This window comes from Microcebus murinus, chromosome 2 (genome assembly GCF_040939455.1).
Source record: "Microcebus murinus isolate Inina chromosome 2, M.murinus_Inina_mat1.0, whole genome shotgun sequence".
Lineage (NCBI taxonomy): Eukaryota > Metazoa > Chordata > Mammalia > Primates > Cheirogaleidae > Microcebus > Microcebus murinus.
This window is the reverse complement of record NC_134105.1, coordinates 109066077-109084055: the sequence shown is the minus strand read 5'-3', so window position 1 is coordinate 109084055 and position 17979 is coordinate 109066077. Positions and strand designations below refer to the sequence as shown.

The 17979-nt window shown below is 45.2% G+C and overlaps 2 protein-coding genes across 3 annotated transcripts; both read right to left on the bottom strand.

Moving 5' to 3' along the window:
- Positions 1-49: 49 nt before the first annotated feature.
- USP21 (ubiquitin specific peptidase 21) lies at positions 50-6232 on the bottom strand. Of its 2 annotated transcripts, XM_012768538.3 has the most exons (13): positions 6056-6232; positions 4625-5245; positions 3760-3819; positions 3466-3586; positions 3131-3242; positions 2785-2940; positions 2196-2260; positions 1833-1936; positions 1564-1650; positions 1190-1268; positions 840-947; positions 623-737; positions 50-417 (listed from the first exon to the last, which is right to left on the bottom strand). In XM_012768538.3, the coding sequence occupies exons 2-13, from the start codon at positions 5222-5224 to the stop codon at positions 327-329; spliced, it is 1698 nt and encodes a 565-aa protein (XP_012623992.1). In that variant the 5' UTR covers positions 5225-5245; positions 6056-6232; the 3' UTR covers positions 50-326. The 2 variants fall into 2 exon arrangements, with proteins under 2 accessions (XP_012623992.1, XP_075856424.1); XM_076000309.1 differs by lacking the exons at positions 4625-5245; positions 6056-6232 and adding an exon at positions 3978-4059.
- Positions 6233-6883: 651 nt separating this feature from the next.
- Positions 6884-10793, bottom strand: UFC1 (ubiquitin-fold modifier conjugating enzyme 1). Its single transcript, XM_012768570.2, has 6 exons — positions 10601-10793; positions 8651-8718; positions 8352-8415; positions 7975-8051; positions 7652-7742; positions 6884-7335 (listed from the first exon to the last, which is right to left on the bottom strand). The coding sequence occupies exons 1-6, from the start codon at positions 10721-10723 to the stop codon at positions 7255-7257; spliced, it is 504 nt and encodes a 167-aa protein (XP_012624024.1). The 5' UTR covers positions 10724-10793; the 3' UTR covers positions 6884-7254.
- Positions 10794-17979: the final 7186 nt, after the last annotated feature.

The following is a 17979-nucleotide window of genomic DNA, read 5'->3' as shown; positions in this document are numbered from 1 at the left end:
CAGCTCTAAGTCATCACCCCCTAAGCATAAATACAAATAAACACATCACTTTTTCTTAATAAATTTATTCACAAAAAGTGAGATTGCAGAGGGTGTGGGGCTGTACATGGGCAGGGGCCTGGTGAGCTCTATACATGAGACTGGGAGACAAGGGAGCTTCCAGGTGGAAGGGTACTTTTTAATAAAAAAAATAATGGGAGCTACAACCACCCCTCCCCCCTCCCCGATTAAAAAGACACAAAAATAGACGTCTCTGAGGTAAATGGGGAGCCTGGGGATTAAGGGTGTTGAAAGGGTTTCACAGGTGCCAAGGTTTAAAGGGGGTGTCACAGGCACCGGGGTGGTTCCTGCATCAGTTGGTAGAACAGCACGTAGCCCTCACTGGATGCCACCTGGTTTTCACTGACAGGGGAGACACTAGGAAGAAGGGAGATGGGGAAAGGGTTGTGGTCATTCCTGTGTATTCCCTCCTCCCCACAAGACTCAACCTCAGAGCATCTAGGAAGAGATCAGGAGAGCCTCCACCTCTCCTTATACCTGACACTCTGCTCTCCTGGGGCTTTACTGAAGGGAAGGGCTGCGGTGGGAATGGGGTAGGAGTTGAATAGGAGGCTGTTCTCACCGAGAGTCATTGTAGACATGCCAGCCAGTCTGGCACCGGCACAGGGCTGTGTAGTGGCCATAGTGGACACTGCCAGAGTGGTTGCAAAGGGCATACAGCTGGTATACAGGGCTTCCTGTGAAGTTAGAGATGATTAGGTTCTACAATTAGAGCTGTGCCCCGCCCACACCCCCGCCCCCATCCCAGGGCTCCTTAGGACCTTCCCCACCAGACTCACCGGCTTTGTCACTGGCAAAGTCTCCTAGGCTCAGTCGCTGCAGCGGGAAGTCTACACCTACTGAACTTTTCTTGATGGAGCCTCGGGAGGCGGAAAAGCGATTCAGATCTAAGCCCTAGTTAAGGAGCATTTGGGAGGCAGAGGACCTCTGAAGGAGACTTTAGTCCTGAAGGCTGTCCTCTCCCCTCCCTCAACACACACTGGGAGCAGTGTGGGGAAAGGTGGGGTGGCAGACCTTTCCTAAGGAAAATTCAATTTTCAAGTGGCCAGCCTTTGCAAACATGGAAAGTGAGGAAAGAATATTTATGGGAGCTATCCTAAGAGAGGTAAGAATTTGAGGATTAGGATATGGAGCACGAGGATTCGGGGGAATCTTTGCACTGTCAACTTTTTGGTACTTCGTGTTTTCTGCCGACATCGATCACACACCTGAATAAATACCAAATAGTGTTAGGTTTATGTGCTCCTCACCACAATGGACTTTTCTGACACTCTGATCCACATACAAATTTATTAGATAGTATTCTCCCCATTACTTCTGGGGCCACTCCCCTTTGGGCCATTCCCCTTTGCCCTAGGAGTACTAGGACATATCTGAGACTCCAACACAAACCCAGACAGAAATATTATTTCTCATCCTAAGGCATCACGCAACCCCTTTTATCCATATGGAGTTTCCCCAGCTTTCCTGCCCTTACTATATCCCTTGTGAACTCCCACATACTGGGGCATTCTCGGATTCTAGCTCTTCTTCCTTGGTGAAAAGGCTGAAACAATCCCGCAGAGAAACCTTGCCCCCAGCAAATCCTTTCTGGGGGGAAAGAGAAAAGAAGGGTCAGTATGTTCAGAATTTCCTTTTCCAACTATTCTCAATCAATCTAGGCTTCAGTTCTGCTCCAGACCCACAGGGTTCCCTCCCACACTCTGGGGGTGGGTAGGGTTGGGTCGCAGAACCCATGTTCCATCCACCCCTGGAATACTCTGGAATCCCACCTTGGGGATGGGCAGGGACAGGTCACAAAAAACCTCGAAGGTCGTGGAGCGATACCCACAGGCCTGGCACTTGAGACAACTTTTCAACTGGCCCACAAACAGGTCTAGACAGAAGCAAAGGAGCAGGAGAAAAAAAGTCATTGTTGCATGGCTGATTTCTTGGATTTCCATCTCTTCCCACCCCTTGGCCTGACCCTTCCTGTCTCACTACCAACAATCCCAACAAACTTCATACTATTTCATGTTTTTATCATTCAGTCCTATTCCCAAACCCCTTGAGAGTATCAACTTTTTTCTCGAAAGCCTATACCCCTCCCCCCCACATGCACTAATTTTCCTTCATTCTTTTGCTCCATTCCATACCCACAATCTTGCTGTCCTCTCGCTCCAGGTAACGCTTCCACATTAGGTTGGCTCGGTCATCATCACTACCACAGATCAGGGGAAGTGGGAAGCACCCATGAGACAGCAGGAACACCAGGCACCTCCACTACCCACTGAAATGATCCATAGAGCCCTGTACCCCACCCACACCCCAGCTCTTTCCCTAAATTAAAATGAAAAGTCAAAAGAATAATGTTTTAGGGAACTTTCTGGGGAAATATAAGGTGAGGGGAAAAGAAAGGAATATACACAAGGGAAGAAGATGCTATCTTCCTTCACCTGTGAATTAATTATCCCCTCTTCCCTCGATTTGGTGACATCCGTAGAATAGAGCATGAGGATTCTGGGGAATCTTTGTACTGTCAAATTCTGCCTCCATCTGCTCCCCTTAGCCTCCCTCCTCCTCCTCCTTTCCTTCCTTCTACTTCCACACTGCTTCTCAAACCATTTTCTACACTAAAGTGTTTCCCTGGACCCTACATCCTCAATCTTAACTAGCTCAGTTCTGTGAAGTATAAATGCTGCTGACACACTACTTGGGAGAGGAGGTAGGGGGAGCAACCCTTACCTTAACTCAGGTTCTTCTAGCAGAGCCCCTCCTCGGCGAGGTGGAGCAGGAGCTGGGCCGTTGGCAAGGATTGGTGGAGCCCGCCGGCCTCGTCGGTTGATTTCAAGGTGTAGCCGTTCCATAAGGAGCTTCAGGAACTCTTGGGCATCCTGCTGGCTACAGCCAGACAGAGAGTATGGGTAACTGACCTTTCCTTGTCCACAGACACTACCCCCTACCTGGATATTGGTCCCCACTTCCTGGATGAAGAATACCTCAAGGCTCAAAACAATGCTGCGGGGGCCCTTGCTTGACCCTACTCCCAGAACCAACCCCTGAGAAATCCCATGCCCTCTAGCTCTCCCACCTGTATCCAGAGAAGGAGGGAACATATTTCTGGAAGACAGCTCGGAATCGAGTAGGATTCACAGCTTCGCAGGAGTCGGGGTGCCAGAGGGCACCAATCACATCTGCAAAGGCTGTTGGAGTGGGGTAGGTAAGGGAAACAAAGGTTAATGTCTAGAAGAGGCATACAAGAGGTGGCTCAGAGGGTAGAAAACCACCTCTAGGAAAGTAGGCACTGGAAAAAACGGATACAACTGCCACATTTAAGGGTTGGGGGCCACCAGCACTGACAGATGGACCTCCAAGGAGTTGGGGAAAAAGGGACTTGAATGGAGGGAGCAGAAGTTGTTAGCCCACCTTCAGTGAGTTCTTGAGCTCGGCCTCCTCCAGGCACTTCTTGCCGAAAGTCCCTTCTCAGACAAAAGTCCCGAAGAGGTCGAGTGCTGCTCAAACACTGTAGCACAGCATTCAGGAAGCACTGAGGAGCAGTAGGGACACTGGTGTTTATCTCTCCAGACCAGTGTTCAGGAAGCCTTAGAAAAGCTTCAGTCTACTCTTTCTACACACTTTCCCCAAGCCTGCAGGTTCTCTCCGCCCCCAGCAACGTTTCATATTCCTTTTAGAAAAGAAGGACAGGAGAATGGCTCTCACCGTGTTTCCCAGATTTCGGAGGCCAACATGACCAGAACCCAGAAGCAGTGTGTGATGAGCCTGGAAGGTCAGAGTATAATCAGGAAGTTCCCATATATCTCTTTATATGGGCACTTTAACCTTTCAACAGCATGCTGCCCACTGCCTCCCCCACCCCATATGTGCTTCACCCTCAAACTCTACCCTCTTCCCCTCACTGGGTATTCTGGTCTCCCTACCTCACTGGTCATGAGCAGTAAGCCCATCACAGCTGAGTGTACCACGGACTCAGCCATGGCTGTCCCACATGTTCCCCACTTACTCCTCTGCCAAGCTAGTCGACGTTGCAGCTCCTGGGGCAACTCCCCAAGCACTGGCATGGTTGCCCAGCTGCTCCCCACCCCCACCCTGCTGCCCCCAAAGCCCCCTCCTGCCCCCGTGGCCTCTTCCTGCACCCTCTCCGGCTGGCTCCAACTGCAATCAACCTAGCTCACTTAGCTCAGGAAATGGGCAACCACATTAGCTCAGATGTTCTGAACCCGCCCCTCTTCAGCTCCAGAGATTAATTAGACCTAGGCAGAGTCCTAGGAGAGAAGGTGCAGCAAGGGAAAGGAAGAGCCTGGGGATCCAAAGAAGAATTCTAAATAGTTGGGCTAATTCCCTGGGGGCCAAAAGGGCACACCGTGCTAGAGAGTCACAGACAATCCAGAAAAGGGTCTAGGAGACTCAAGGGTACTTAAGTAAGAGAGAGGAGAGAGTCCAAACTGCAGTGATGAGGGCTTAAGAAAGGAACCTGGAGAAAAGGGGGAGAGGAAAGCCATAGGATGGCAAGAAAGCATACAGGAACATGGGCATGGAAGCCTGGCAAGTCCTGGCAAGTCCTCACCATCTTGTCATCAGAGTAGAAAGGCTCAGAGGACCGGGCAGATATCACGTGGAAGGAGCCATGGGAAGTAGGGGGCTCTGTCCGTATGGTGAGCAAGGTGGGAGGTCCAGGAAAGCCCCCCAGGCGGCGGAGAGAGGTGCTACGTCTCAAGGTGGGTGGCTCAGGCCTGAGGGCCAAGCGGCTCAGTGCAGCCCCCAGCTCTCCAGTGCCACGGGGCCCTCCCAAGGCAATCCCCATTGGACGCAAGTCCCCACTGCTCACAGACTTGGACCGGGCTAAGTTGCTCCTGGATGGGAGAGGCAGAGCCACAGCTGGGGGTGGTGAGCCAGGCAGGGGAACCCCATGATCTGCCCGAAGGGGGCCTCTGGGACGAGGGCCTGAGGTCCGTCCCCGTCCCAGCTCCAGTTTCTTGAGCCGTTCATCAGGGGGACCTGGCCGGGGAGGCAGAGGTCGTAACATGGGGTTTGGCCCAGGGGCTGGGTTGCGGCGCTCCTTGCTGCGGGCCCTGGGAGCAAATGGTAGCTTGGATCCCACTCGGGGCTGGACAGTAACAGGTGGCTCTCGCGTCCGGCCCAGGCGGTGCTCAGAGGCCTGGGGCATTGTGGATACCACAGGCTGGACCTGGGAGGAAAAGAGAGCATCAACATTTGAGTAAGGAGGGAGATGGGAACCTAAGCTACCATACTAGCTTTTACATGCACTGAGGGCAGGAACCAGGTCTATCAAATCAGCCACTGTATCCTAGTACCCAGCATAGTGTTTGGCACAAGTAACTACTTAATATCTGTTGAGCAAACGAATGAATGATAGCAACCCTTTATATGTATCCTCCCACTTCCTCCCTACAGAATACACCTTTATTGAAAAACCAGTTATAATTCTTGTCTTGGCTATCTTTATAAGCTCATAGCAAGGGCCCCCATACCTGGCTAGTCAAGTGGGATTCGCCCTGGGTCACTTAGGACCTCTGGTCAAATGGCAGTGTGAATGCTAGGATAATAGCCCCAAAGACAGCATTCCATCCTCACATCCCTACCCCTCCGGGCTGCAAATGAAGCAGCCTAAATGGGTGACTTGTGATCCATTCCCTCCCCCACCTCCGAGCTCCGACATAGTGTTGGAGGGCTCAGGGAACAGTGGTCGGGGATGTAGGACAAATAACTCCTTGACCCCTAATCTCTGCACTTCCACCACAGCAGGGCTTTAGCCGGATCCGCCCCCCTTGAGGGCAGAAAGGCCGAAGCCGCTGATTGGCTACGGGATCCGACGGCGTATTCCCAGCGGTCCGCGGATGCTGTCCCTCCAGCCCAGTTCTCCCAGGCCCTGCCGGGCCCCCAGCGCCTCTGCCTTTGTGGAGAGTGCCCTCTCGGGTCTGGAGCAGTCTTCCCTCAGCACCCCCACCTCCCCATGCCATAACGCCCCGGCCCGTACCTGTCCCCCGGTGAGGCGGCGGGGGAGGCCAGCTGGGGGCCAGGCCCCAGCTCAGGGCCACCCCCTACTGCCCCTGTGCAGCCCCCCCGCGGGCCTGGCTGCAGCTTTAGCTGCAGCTGTTTCCCAGATCGCTCCCGCCGCAGGGGCCGCCGCCATCTTTGTTGGTCCCGCCCGGCCACCGGCTTCACCGTCTTTCAAAGCGCCTGCGCACCCACACTCGAACTCCTCCCACCCAGTCCCGTAGCGCTCGTGTGAGCCCGCCTTCACAGCGCCGCGGCCGGCAACTGGGAAACGCAGCCAACTTTAGGACCGCTAGTTCTCAGTCCTGCCCAGAGTGATCTTTAAACCACGGCTCCACAGCAAGTCCCTCAGGTATAGAGTACCGTCGCCCCATCCTGTGGCCCATAGGGATATACATCTGACAATCGTAGTATAGCTCCAGGCTTGCAGCATAGATCCTACCCAGACAGCAAGGGTGCCAGTGTGGCAAGCTGCAAGCCTACGTCCAGCCTGCAGACCAGTGGAGAAGCATCTAGCACTTCACATAGGGACGAGAGGATCCCTGGCGGGCGGGGAATGCTGGCCCTGCAAAACCATTCTTCAAGCTCCTTTCAGGCCAAAGCAGTAGGGTGAAGCATGGCTCAGCAATGAAGGACAAAGGCAGATCTCAGCAGCAAGGAGGGTAGTCACATTTCCTTTCATTCCCCAGCTCCTGATCAGAGCATCCTCCATTTACCCCCCTCCCTCCCAATGTAGCATAGCTGTTCATGTGCCTCAGGTTTTAGCCTGCTCACCCTCTGTTAACAGCCACCAATGAGAATCACAGGCTAGCAGAGGAAGCAGCTTTTATTGGGTTATCTCCAGAAACCAGAAAGGCTATGTACTCACTTTAAGTTACCCTCTATGCCTCCAGGATCTCACATAGTTCCACCTGGGGAGAGGATACAAATTGCCTCTTGGTTTCCAAGGCCCAGTCCTTCTCATCTCTGTGCAGCCTTAGAAATTCAGTGGCAATACTGTTGGGTGATTTTGTTGTTGTTGTTGTTGTTGCTGTTTTTCTTTCCAGCAATGTCTTCTGTAGCTACTTAGTAACAACTAATGGTGGAGGGTGTGGAGGGAAGCAGGTAAGTAAGATGCACAGGAAAATAGGAATGTAGCCTATCAAAGGTCCCTCTGCCCTGCCTCAGTGGCTTGATCCTTCATTGGTTGCATTTCTCTTTGTGCTGGATCACGCCCTTCTGAATCAGATCAGGGATTTCCACTGCCAGCCATGGACCCAGCTGCAACACAAGGGAGACCCTGTGAAATTACTAACATCCAGTCAATGCCTTTTGTTCCATCAGAAGCTTCCCCCAGGTAGGCCCAGGTGGCTCACACCTGTAATCCCAGCACTCTGGGAGGCCCAGAGGGGGCAGATTGCTCAAGGTCAGGAGTTTGAAAGAAGCTCCCCCCTAGAGAGAGATTCTGGGGGAACATGCCCAAGGGACAACATTACTATTTCTTGTTTACTCTAAGGTAGTATCTTATACTGCTCAGGGCCTAAGCCCCTTCTCCCTCCCCCTTTTATACCCTTTTATACCAAATACACCAACTTACCCCCAGAGCCATGAGATGAGCTAGTCCAAACTTGGGCACATTCCTGGCCCACAAAGGTTTGAAGTGATCAGTCAGGCATATTTTGCCACCCCTATGAGAGGGACAAGAGGAAGGTATTCACATGCAAAATTTACCATAAAACATAACAACCACTTAGGAGCACAAGAAGACTATCAGTGATCAGAATTCAGCTAAGTACTTTGTCTATGCTTGGCAGAGGGAGGCTGGTGCCCCTGTAGGCCAGCAGACCCTGGGAAAATCTCCCTCCTGAGTTCTTCTCTGAGTTCTTCTTTGACCCTTTTCCATCTCCTATTCAGTCCTACCTGTACATCTTTGCTGTCTTTCCATCCAGTTCAGGGACTGCAATTTCTGGAGCAGTAGCAGGATATGTGACAGGAATCTGGAGGAATTATAAAGCCTTAATATAACAGAAAATCAGGACTAAAAGGAACTAATCTAATTAGACATACATGTATCTTGGTTGAACTGAAATATTCAGTGAACTCCTCCAGCAGCATGTACATACCAGGATTCTGAACATAGAGATGACTGGCTGTAATTTATGCTTGCTTGAAACCTCAGCTTTCCCCTCCCATTTTAAAAGTTTTCTTTGGTCCCTCCAAGAAAGGTTAGCTTATTAACAATCACCCAATACCTCCCCTTCTACTAACCTTCTTATTTCCCACTCTATCACACTCACGTCAAACTCGATGTCAAACTCATATTTGAGGAGGTCATGGATGTACCAGCATTTTCCAAACCACCTGTAACAAAGACCAAACCTCAGTCCAATTTGCCCATTCTTCTCATACTAAAATGACATCTTGGCTTAGGTCAGCAGCCTGGCAAACTCATGGGATGGGAACTGGGGAACTCTGGAGCTGTGGGAGTAGAGACAGATAATATGAGGCAGGGCAGCTCTGGCAGTGGGCACTGGGATACCAAATTGCTTAAGTCACATAGACTTCCACCCCACACCTCCCAAGAAGGTCTGCTTACCGAGTCCCTTCCTTGTTGGACTCCAGTCGGAACCAGTCATTGTCTGCATTCTTGTTGTTCTCCACATACTAAAAGCAGAGAATGAAGTCTTTGAGGAGGGAGTTAGGGCCAAATGCCAAAGGCAGTCCCCCTCCCCTCAAAAGAAAAGTATGTGGTTACTTTCTATTAGTATGTTTATCTTATTTTTCTGACAAGCAAAGTTGAAGACAAGGCTACACTGGTAAGTAGGGGGCTTGCCTAGAGCAAAGAATAGAAAGCTTGTGTTCCATTTAATTTAGCAAACACAAAAGACTTGAAGATATCAACCAAGGCTCTCTTCTCACTCTTGATAGTGTCTGCCCTCAGCTGACAACTCATTTCAGGGTATACTCCTACCTCGGGTGACTTCCTCCCTTCCAGCCTCATATAGTCCTGGTTTTGACTAGCACCCACAGACTGATGATTCCCAAATCTTTATCTTTATTCCTGACCTTTCCTCAGAGCTTCAGACTCCAGTATCCAACTAGATGTTGAAATATCTACCTTCATTTCACAGGCACCTCAAACTCAGCATTTCTACCTGGAATTTATAATATTCCTTCAGACCTGTTTCTCTTGCTGAATTCTCAATCTCTGGTGGTAGTGTCAGCATCCACCCAATTCCCAAACCTAGGAATCGTCTTTGACCTCCCCTATCCTTTACTCCACCAATCCATGATGTCATGCTGATTTCACCTTCTGAATATTCTAGCCTACTTTCCTATCTTCACCACAACTGCCTAGTTTAGAACATCTTTCTTTTGCTTGGATTAATGGCTGCTTCCTAACTTTTCTTCTATCTTCAATTTTATCCCTGTCAATTATATTTTCCTCTCTACTGCCACTGTGATTGAGCTAAACTCAAATCTATTCCTCAGCTTAAAATCTTTAAAGGCTTATTAATGCCTCCAAGATAAAATCCAAGTGCTCAAACCTATCACCCTAGCCTTGTCTACCACTCTGCCTCACATCTGATGCTCTAACAACTCTGAACTATTTGTTTCTTCACATACAGCTGCCATTTCTAGCTTCTATACCATTGCTCATGCTGTCCCTTTTACCTTGAATGTCTTTCTCCTACTCTTATGTTTTATCAAGCTAACTTATATTTACTCTTTAACTTTCAGTTTAAGCATTACCTTTTTCAGGAAGCTTTCCTTGACCAAATCCAAGCTGGATATGGTCTCTCTCCTTATGCTTTCAAAACATCCTAGCCATTTATTTCTATATATCTGTCTCTCTCTCCACTAAACACTGTATTCTATGATCTGTTTTTGTCTGCCTTAGTGGGCTCCACCTTATTTGGCTTTGTATCCCCTCCCTAGGTTCTAGATGCACAATAAATGTCTTTTTAGTGAATGAATACATGCAGTGGAACTACTGGTCTTTGAAGCTGAGAGAGACAATGCAAAGAAGACAAAAACTTTCTTGTCTTTTACAGTAGAGAGATTAGCTGAGGAGATGGCCTGTTTCTAACTACGAGCCCAGCTCCACAACCCTCTGCAACTAACACCTACTTGAATTTTCAGTCCTAACGTACCTTCCTACCTCAAGAAGCGTGAAGGAGGGAGCAGAGAAATGCGGACTGGGACTTAGGACCCCCAAGAAGTACTTTCGGTCACCTACCTCTCCTACATCCAGGAGAGCAAACACCTGGAACCGGAGAGACACGTCGCCTTCTGGGGAGGCGTATCCCTAAATTAACTGCCACTTTTAGTCACAAGGTCTGGCCTCACAGTACTCCTAACCGGAGTATCTTCTGCCCCCTCCCCACCAACCTCGTTACTCCCCCAGCCCCGCAAACGTCCCATTTCTATTAAATTGAGAGCTAAACTTAAGAACCGGAAGCGGCTTCCACACGGAGCCTATTATTGAGGACACTTAATTATCCGCAACCTCTGAGATGCGTTCCGCTGTAGAAAAACAACTGACCCGGATAAGAGATTGATATTCCTCTTTCAGTCGCTGCACCCACAACTCTCGATCTCGGGGTCCAGCGTTAGTCTTCAGCACCGGGATCTCGGACACCACACGCCGAGTGGCTTCGTCCGCCATCTTGGACCAAGGCACAAGAGAAACACGGAAGTGATGTTGCAGGCAGTGTACACTCAGGGCGCCGCCATCTTTACTATGGGAAGAGGAGGCGTAAGGTTGCCTTAAGACCTCTCTGAATGCTATCTTTATTTTCTTGTCACCAGGTTACCGGCTAGTGGGTGCAGCGGAAAGAACAGAACGGAAACAGATTACTCTGTCCTGAATATGGTACCTATCATTAAAGTCCCCGCAGAGGGCTCAAAGGGTGACTTCCGTTCATGCTCAGAGACGTATTCTCAGAAAACCCTTCTGGACACCGTCCCAAACTTGGAGAGTTGTTAGAATTTCAGGCTGTTCTAGGCACTCTTCAAGGCAGTGTCTTCCAAAAACGCGCGATTCTTGTGTTTCCTCTTCGAAGAAGTTTTCTTAGCTTATATGTAGTTTGGCTGAGGTAGCAGTTACCCAATAAAAGAGTGTTTCACTCCTTATAATTATGAGAAACCATCCAGAATCAAATAAAAATATACAGTCTCTTCTCTGAACAATTAACACAATTAAATTAGACAATTCTTAATAAATGACAAAAGAGTTTAGAGGGCATAGGAAGATTTGCTTTAGGCTAGCCATTCACTAAGTCTTAACATTTTTTTTTGTCTGAAATTAACTCATCTAGGAAGGAATTGTCAACAAGAAGCCAAACTGTAAATTAATTTAAAGAGGTTTATTCTGAGCCAAATTTGAAGACCATGGCCCAGAGCCATGCCCAAGAAGCCTTGAGCAAGTGGACTGGCTGTTGTTGGGTTACAGTTTGGTTTTTATAGATTTCAGGAAGAAAGGAATTACGATAAAGTCATAAATCAATACACGGAAGGAATACATTGGTTTGGCCCAAAAACGTGGGCCATCTCAAAGAGGGAGTTTACAAGTCATAGATGGGTTTAGGAATTCTTTAGTTGACAGCTGGCTGAAAGAGTAAAGCTTTTCAGGAGTCAGCTGAAAGGAATGCTTAAGATAAGGGTCTTTTATCTTTCCTGTGATGCTATACCAGAATCAGGTTGGGAAATAAACCACATTATTTAGGTTAACAAAACCTGTTTAGTGAGATTTTATCATTTATAGGCTTGACTCACCAGGTCCCCTTAGAAAGGAATCTGGCCAAAAGAAAAAGATCAGAGTTTAGTCCTCAGAATAATATCTCTTTATCCCCAGTGGATGGCACATAGTAGGTACCCAGTAATCCTTTTGCAAAATTTTGTATCTTCCTGTTGGTTTTAAAACTTAAACACATTAATTTTGGCTTTTTGTTGTTGTTGTTTTGAGACAGAGTCTCACTCTGTTGCCTGGGCTAGAGTGCCATGGCATCAGCCTAGCTCACAGCAACCTCAAACTCCTGGGCTCAAGTGATCCCACCATGCTTGACATATATATGTGTGTGTGTGTGTGTGTGTGTGTGTGTGTGTGTGTGTGTGTGTGTGTGTGTGTGTTCGTTGTCCAGCTAATTTCTACTTTTTTAGTAGAGATGGGGTCTCACTTTTGCTCAGGTTGGTCTTGAACTCCTGAACTCTAATGATCCACCCACCTTGGCCTCCCGGAGTGCTAGGATTACAGGCGTGAGCCACCACGCCCAGCCTAATTTTGTCTTTAATTTAAATATCTTGTTTATTCAGTGAATCATTCTAGTCTGTGGCAGTAATTTTGGATCTGGTTCTAGCAATCATCAAATTTTATGGTCCATCTACAAATTTGATAAGCATGCTATATCTTGTCTAATTGCCCTGGCTGAAATTTCCAGTACAGTATTGAGTAAAAGTATTGTGAGCAGACATCTTGTCTTGTTCTGATTTTAGGGGGAAAATCAGTCAGTCTTTCTCCATTAAGTATGATGTAGGTTTTGAAGAAGTTCCCTTCTAATCCCAGTGTGTTGAGGGTTTTTATCATAAATGGATGTTGGAATTTTTTTCAAATGCTTTTTCTGTGTTGATTGAAATGATAGTGTGGTTATTATCTTTTATTAGCACATTATCTATTTTATTAAAATACTGGACATTGGATAAGGCTAAGACAAAGCTTTGCTGTATTTCTCAATAGAGATTTCTCTCTTAAGGGAAATAGAGATTTATTCTCTTTTGTATGTAGGCACTGTAGTGTGGTACAGAGAGCAGAGATTTGGAATGAGGCTTTACAATTTAATTGTCATAAGACTTTAGAGAGTTATGTTAACTGAACTGGATTTTCTCACCTATAAAAGGAGGATAATAATGCTTATATAGTTAGTTTAACTATATATGCAATGTCCCTTCATTCATTCATATAATAGGCTTTCAGGATGAAAGTCAGATAAATTAGATAAAGGGTAGTAGTTTTCAAACTTTTATGTAGTAGTGAAGCTAGGGTTACAAATAAAATCTTAACTTGGAGTCTCAAAATACAAGTGATCAAATTCAGAGCTGCTCTTGTTCAAGTGCAGGCAGAAGACCTCTATACCTGAGAATACTTCCCCTATGATAACCACTCATCACACTTTATTGTTTAATTGTTTTGATAGCCTGGAAGCTCAATGAAGATAGGGATTGTGTATTTCTTATTCAATGCTGTATTTCTAAAACCTAATACGTACCTGGCACAGATTAAGTGTCCAATCAATATTTTTAAAATAAATGAATATCTTGATACATAAAGTAAGCACCAGAAAAGCTGTATTTTTAAAGCTGCATGTTATTTTGTTTCATTATTTTGGAAAATCATCTTATTAAACCACTTAGTAAGGCAGAGCTCCTAATATGTATGATTATACAAAGGGCTGTCTCTATTATAAACATAGGGCTGTCTCTATTATAGGTAGTACAGTTGCTTCTCTGTAGACTATATCTGTTTTAGAGAAATGTTTCTTTTTAAATTATGTACATAGCTTATTCTTGCTTAAATAAAGAGATCAGAAATTAAAATTGAGGAGACTGAAGGAATAGTATGTAGGCGTGAACCTCACCTTTTTTCAGAGGAAGAACTCATTCATGAGCAAATGATCATGGAGTTCCTAATTTGTTCCAGGCATTGGAAATCCAATAGTGCATGAGATAGGCAGAGTCCCTGTCTTCATGGAAATTATCTTAAAGCTATAAAAAGAAATTGGACAGGATTGGTTGAATAGCTCAGTTCTAGGAAATGCACTGATGGCAGACTATTGTTTTGGTGGGATAGTACAGTTAGGTACATTGTGTACATGGGAGAGCCCCTGAAAGTAGCTGAAAGTCTCATTGTCAGTCATCATGGGAAAAGGCAGCTCCTGGGACAGAGGGAGAAACAAATATTGAATTAGAGAAAAAAACTTTGGATTAGGGGGAGAAAAAGAGAAACTTTTCTTCTCTCTGGTACTTAAGGCATTGGTCTGGACTCTAATATGCTGAAAGATACCTCAGAATGGTGAAAGGAATGCTGGCTCTACTTACAGGGAGGAAGCTACCCTATAGAGGATCAGTGTAGATGAGTAGCCAGTTCTGGAAATTTTTGTCTCCTTATTGCCTTTTCTTTTTCTTTTTATTTTATTTTATTTTTATTTTCATGTAACCAAGATGTTTGTACTTATTGCCTTTAATTATCCTGGAGACTTCAGCAAAGAATCATTGTAAATTATAGCTTGTCTCTGTTACGCTATGGAAAATTGGGTTCATGCTTAAAATCATTTGGTAAAGAGAATGGTAATATTAAACTAACATTTATACAATGTTTATTATGTGCTAGGCACTGTCCTAACCATTTTAGAAACATTAGCTAATTTAATTTGGCAACAACCCTAGGGTGGGAACTCTCATTATCATTTACATCTGAAGAAACTGAAGCAGTGAGGGTCCATGAAAGAAAGCCCTATCATGCAGCAGTTAAAAGGTAGACCTGGAATTCAACCCAAGACACAGTCACACTCTAGAAGTCACAGACTTAACCAATTGATATGCCTTTCTACTATCTCTAGGCCAATGTGAAATTAGCAGCAGGGATCTGAGGGGTTTGGGGCAGAAGCAGGGGACACCAATAGCCCTAAAATGGCAGATAGTGATCAGTAATGAACCTGTTTCTAAAAACACAAGGAGAACCTGGTGGTTCTGAATTAAGCAGAGTAGAACTGCAGGAACACACATGAGACAACCACCCCTTCCTTGAATGGGCTGAGGTGTGCACAGGACCCTCTGAGATGTTATCACTCATAGGGACACTGGAACTATGGATTTTGAGTTTATCTATTAATGTGACTTCATCTCTACCAACTAGCTAGTAAGATGTGGACAAGGATTGGGGGTGCCAAAGGATTTGGTTAACAAAGATGAAACAACTTAGTCTTTGTGGAGGAGAAACTAATATGCAGACAATTACCATAAAATAAGAAATTCCTATTCTGGAGGTATTCAAAGTACTGTCTGAGTAACTATGCCTGAGAGAATCAGATAAGGCTAGCATTTGAAATGGAACTCTTAGAATGAGTACATTAAATATACAGGTAATAATTTTTAAGTTGATTCTCATGAATTACCTATGTAAACAAGCTACTACCTGCCACAATAACTGCATTATTTTGATTATGTAAAAACATGTATGAGTAGCTAAAGCTTAGATGAAAACAAGAAGAAATGAGATAATATGAAGATTTTGAAAAATCCATTTTGATTAAGTATAGTAATGATTAAAATGACAGGATTCTTGGCATTTTAAATGAGTTAAAGATCCTAGGTTTGGACACATAGTATTCCAGAAATCAGAAATATTATGTAAGTGAACTTGTGTCCCCTTTAAGTAATCTGAGAACTCACAATATTACAAATGCCCACATTTTCAAACAGGAATATTCTAGATGGTGAATTCTGGAAACCAAAAGAGCTAAGATGATCAATTCTTACTAAATTTATAGAATAGTTAGTAATAGTTAGTAAAGAATGATGAATAGTTAGTAAAGAATTATGAACAATTAGATTAAAAAGCAGTGATCCCCAGAAACCTGGAATGGTTCATCATGTGATTCATTCCCCCAAGTTGTCAGCTCTTCCTTGCCTCCAGGCCTTTTGCAGGTATCCTTTTCTCAACCTAGGATATTCCTCCCCATTCTCCACAAAATGGCTGGTTCTTTCGTGTCTTTTTTGGTTGTAGCTTCCACCTTACCTCCTTAAAGAGAGGCTTTCACTGGTCATTCATTTTTCTATCATAACGTTCACTTCTTTTCCTTTATAGAACCTATCTCTATTTAGAATTATGTATTTATTTCCTAAGTGTCTGTCTACCCATGTAAATGGTGAGCTCCACGAAGCAATGGACCCTGTTTTGTTATCTAATCCTATATGTCTATCACAGTACCTGACATTAATAAATGCTTAAGATATAGATATAAAATAAATGACTGAATGACTTTCCTTTCTTGCCAGCGTTACTAGATTAACAGATTAGGAGAATATCATAGAGGCAGGGTATCTTGTTTTTAGAAAAATATTAAGTTTCCTGATATGTTATTTGAAAAAGAGAAGAATGGGCTAGAATATAAGAGCATTTGTATTTATTTGAACAACCAATCAAAGAAAAATTGCTAATTCTCTAATTAACTGGCCATGTTGGTAAAACAGCTCTTTTTTGCCATGGCTTTTAGAATAATCAATGACTTGGAAAAAGTCATCCCCATGGGGGCAGCAGAGAGTCAATGAAAAAGAGCCTGTTAAAACTTGTTATGTATACAATATTTGGTATCATTTAGCACTAGGCCCTGTGCTAACAACACTTCATATATAATATTTAATATAATCATTACAATGACCTATGAGGTGGTTGTTATATTTCTCTCTTTTACATATAAGAAAACAAGCTTAGAGAGGTTAAGGAACTTGCTTGGTCATATTGGTGAGGGTCAGAGCTGGGGAATGAAGAAAAGGGAACAGGTTGGGGAGACTTTTGGACAGCAGCTCATTAGGACTCAGCAAGTGATTGTGGTCCCTACTCTTCTATATTTAGGAGCCAAGAGATACAAGAATTATAGCTAAGGGCTTACAGCTAGTTTGAAGCTTAACTGAAATTAGGAGCCAGTAGTATAATGCTTGGGTGAAAATGAGTACCTGGAGTTAATCAGGAACCAATAACTAGAGCAGATTAACAGGTCAGCAAGTCCCTGCTGGATAAAGTTCAAGCCCAGGCAGGGACACAGGGATCAGAGTGGTCCTGGAAGAGTCAAGAAGATACTTGTGACAATAGGCTGCTAACAAGATATAGATTTCTTTAAAGGAGTATTTGGTTTGAAAAGATTAGTTTTGGCACAGGTGGGAAACAGCATGGACTGGGAAGAACAGCTTTAATAGTACTCAGATCAAGAAAGATAAAAGGTGCTTTACTTAGGATAATGGCCTCTAGAAAAAGAAAAAAAAGGCCGGGCGCGTTGGCTCACGCCTGTAATCCTAGCTCTCTGGGAGGCTGAGGTGGGCGGATTGCTCGAGGTCAGGAGTTCGAAACCAGCCTGAGCAAGAGCGAGACCCTGTCTCTACTATAAATAGAAAGAAATTAATTGGCCAAATAATATATATAGAAAAAATTAGCCGGGCATGGTGGCGCATGCCTGTAGTCCCAGCCACTTGGGAGGCTGAGGCAGAAGGATTGCTTGAGCCCAGGAGTTTGAGGTTGCTGTGAGCTAGGCTGACGCCACGGCACTCACTCTAGCCTGGACAACAAAGTGAGACTCTGTCTCAAAAAAAAAAAAAAAGAAAGAAAAATTAAGAAAAACTCTTCCCTCCTTGATTTTTAGAAAAGAAATAAAAAATTAAAAAAAAAAAATTAAGAAAAAAAAAAAAAAAAGAAAGAAAGATAAGAGGCCAGGCACAGTGGCTCATGCCTGCAATCCTAGCATTCTGGGAGGCAGAGGCAGGAGGATTGCTTGAGCTCAGGGGTTCGAGACCAGCCTGAGCAAGAGCGAGACTCCATCTCTACAAAAAATAGAAAAAATTAGCTGGGCGAGGTGATGTATGCCTTTAGTCCCAGCTATTTAGGAGGCTGAGGCAGGAGGATCACTTGAGCCCAGGAGTTTGAGGTTGATATGAGCTAGGCTGACTCCATGGCACTTGCCTGGGCAACAGAGTAAGACTGATCTACTGTATTCTGATTTGGTACTACCATTGACTTGTAAAAAAAATATTTAGTGGGGACATGGTTAACTATTTGAAAAGCTGACATTCAGCTATGATGTGTTGATCCAGAGAGGAAAAAACAGGACCAATAAGTGGAATTTACAGAGAGAGGTTTCTCTAAGTATAGAAAAAGGC

Excerpts from the sequence above, each read along its gene's own strand:
- UFC1 (XM_012768570.2), bottom strand. The coding sequence starts at position 10,723 with ATGGCGGACGAAGCCACTCGGCGTGTGGTGTCCGAGATCCCGGTGCTG. Across the intron at positions 8,416-8,650 it reads TCCAACAAGGAAGGGACTCG|GTGGTTTGGAAAATGCTGGT; the intron begins GTAAGCAGACCT and ends TCTTTGTTACAG. Across the intron at positions 7,336-7,651 it reads CTCATCTCATGGCTCTGGGG|CTGGGTCCATGGCTGGCAGT; the intron begins GTAAGTTGGTGT and ends CTTGTGTTGCAG.
- USP21 (XM_012768538.3), bottom strand. The coding sequence starts at position 5,224 with ATGCCCCAGGCCTCTGAGCACCGCCTGGGCCGGACGCGAGAGCCACCT. Across the intron at positions 3,820-4,624 it reads TCTACTCTGATGACAAGATG|GCTCATCACACACTGCTTCT; the intron begins GTGAGGACTTGC and ends CTGACCTTCCAG. Across the intron at positions 3,243-3,465 it reads AGCTCAAGAACTCACTGAAG|CCTTTGCAGATGTGATTGGT; the intron begins GTGGGCTAACAA and ends CCACTCCAACAG.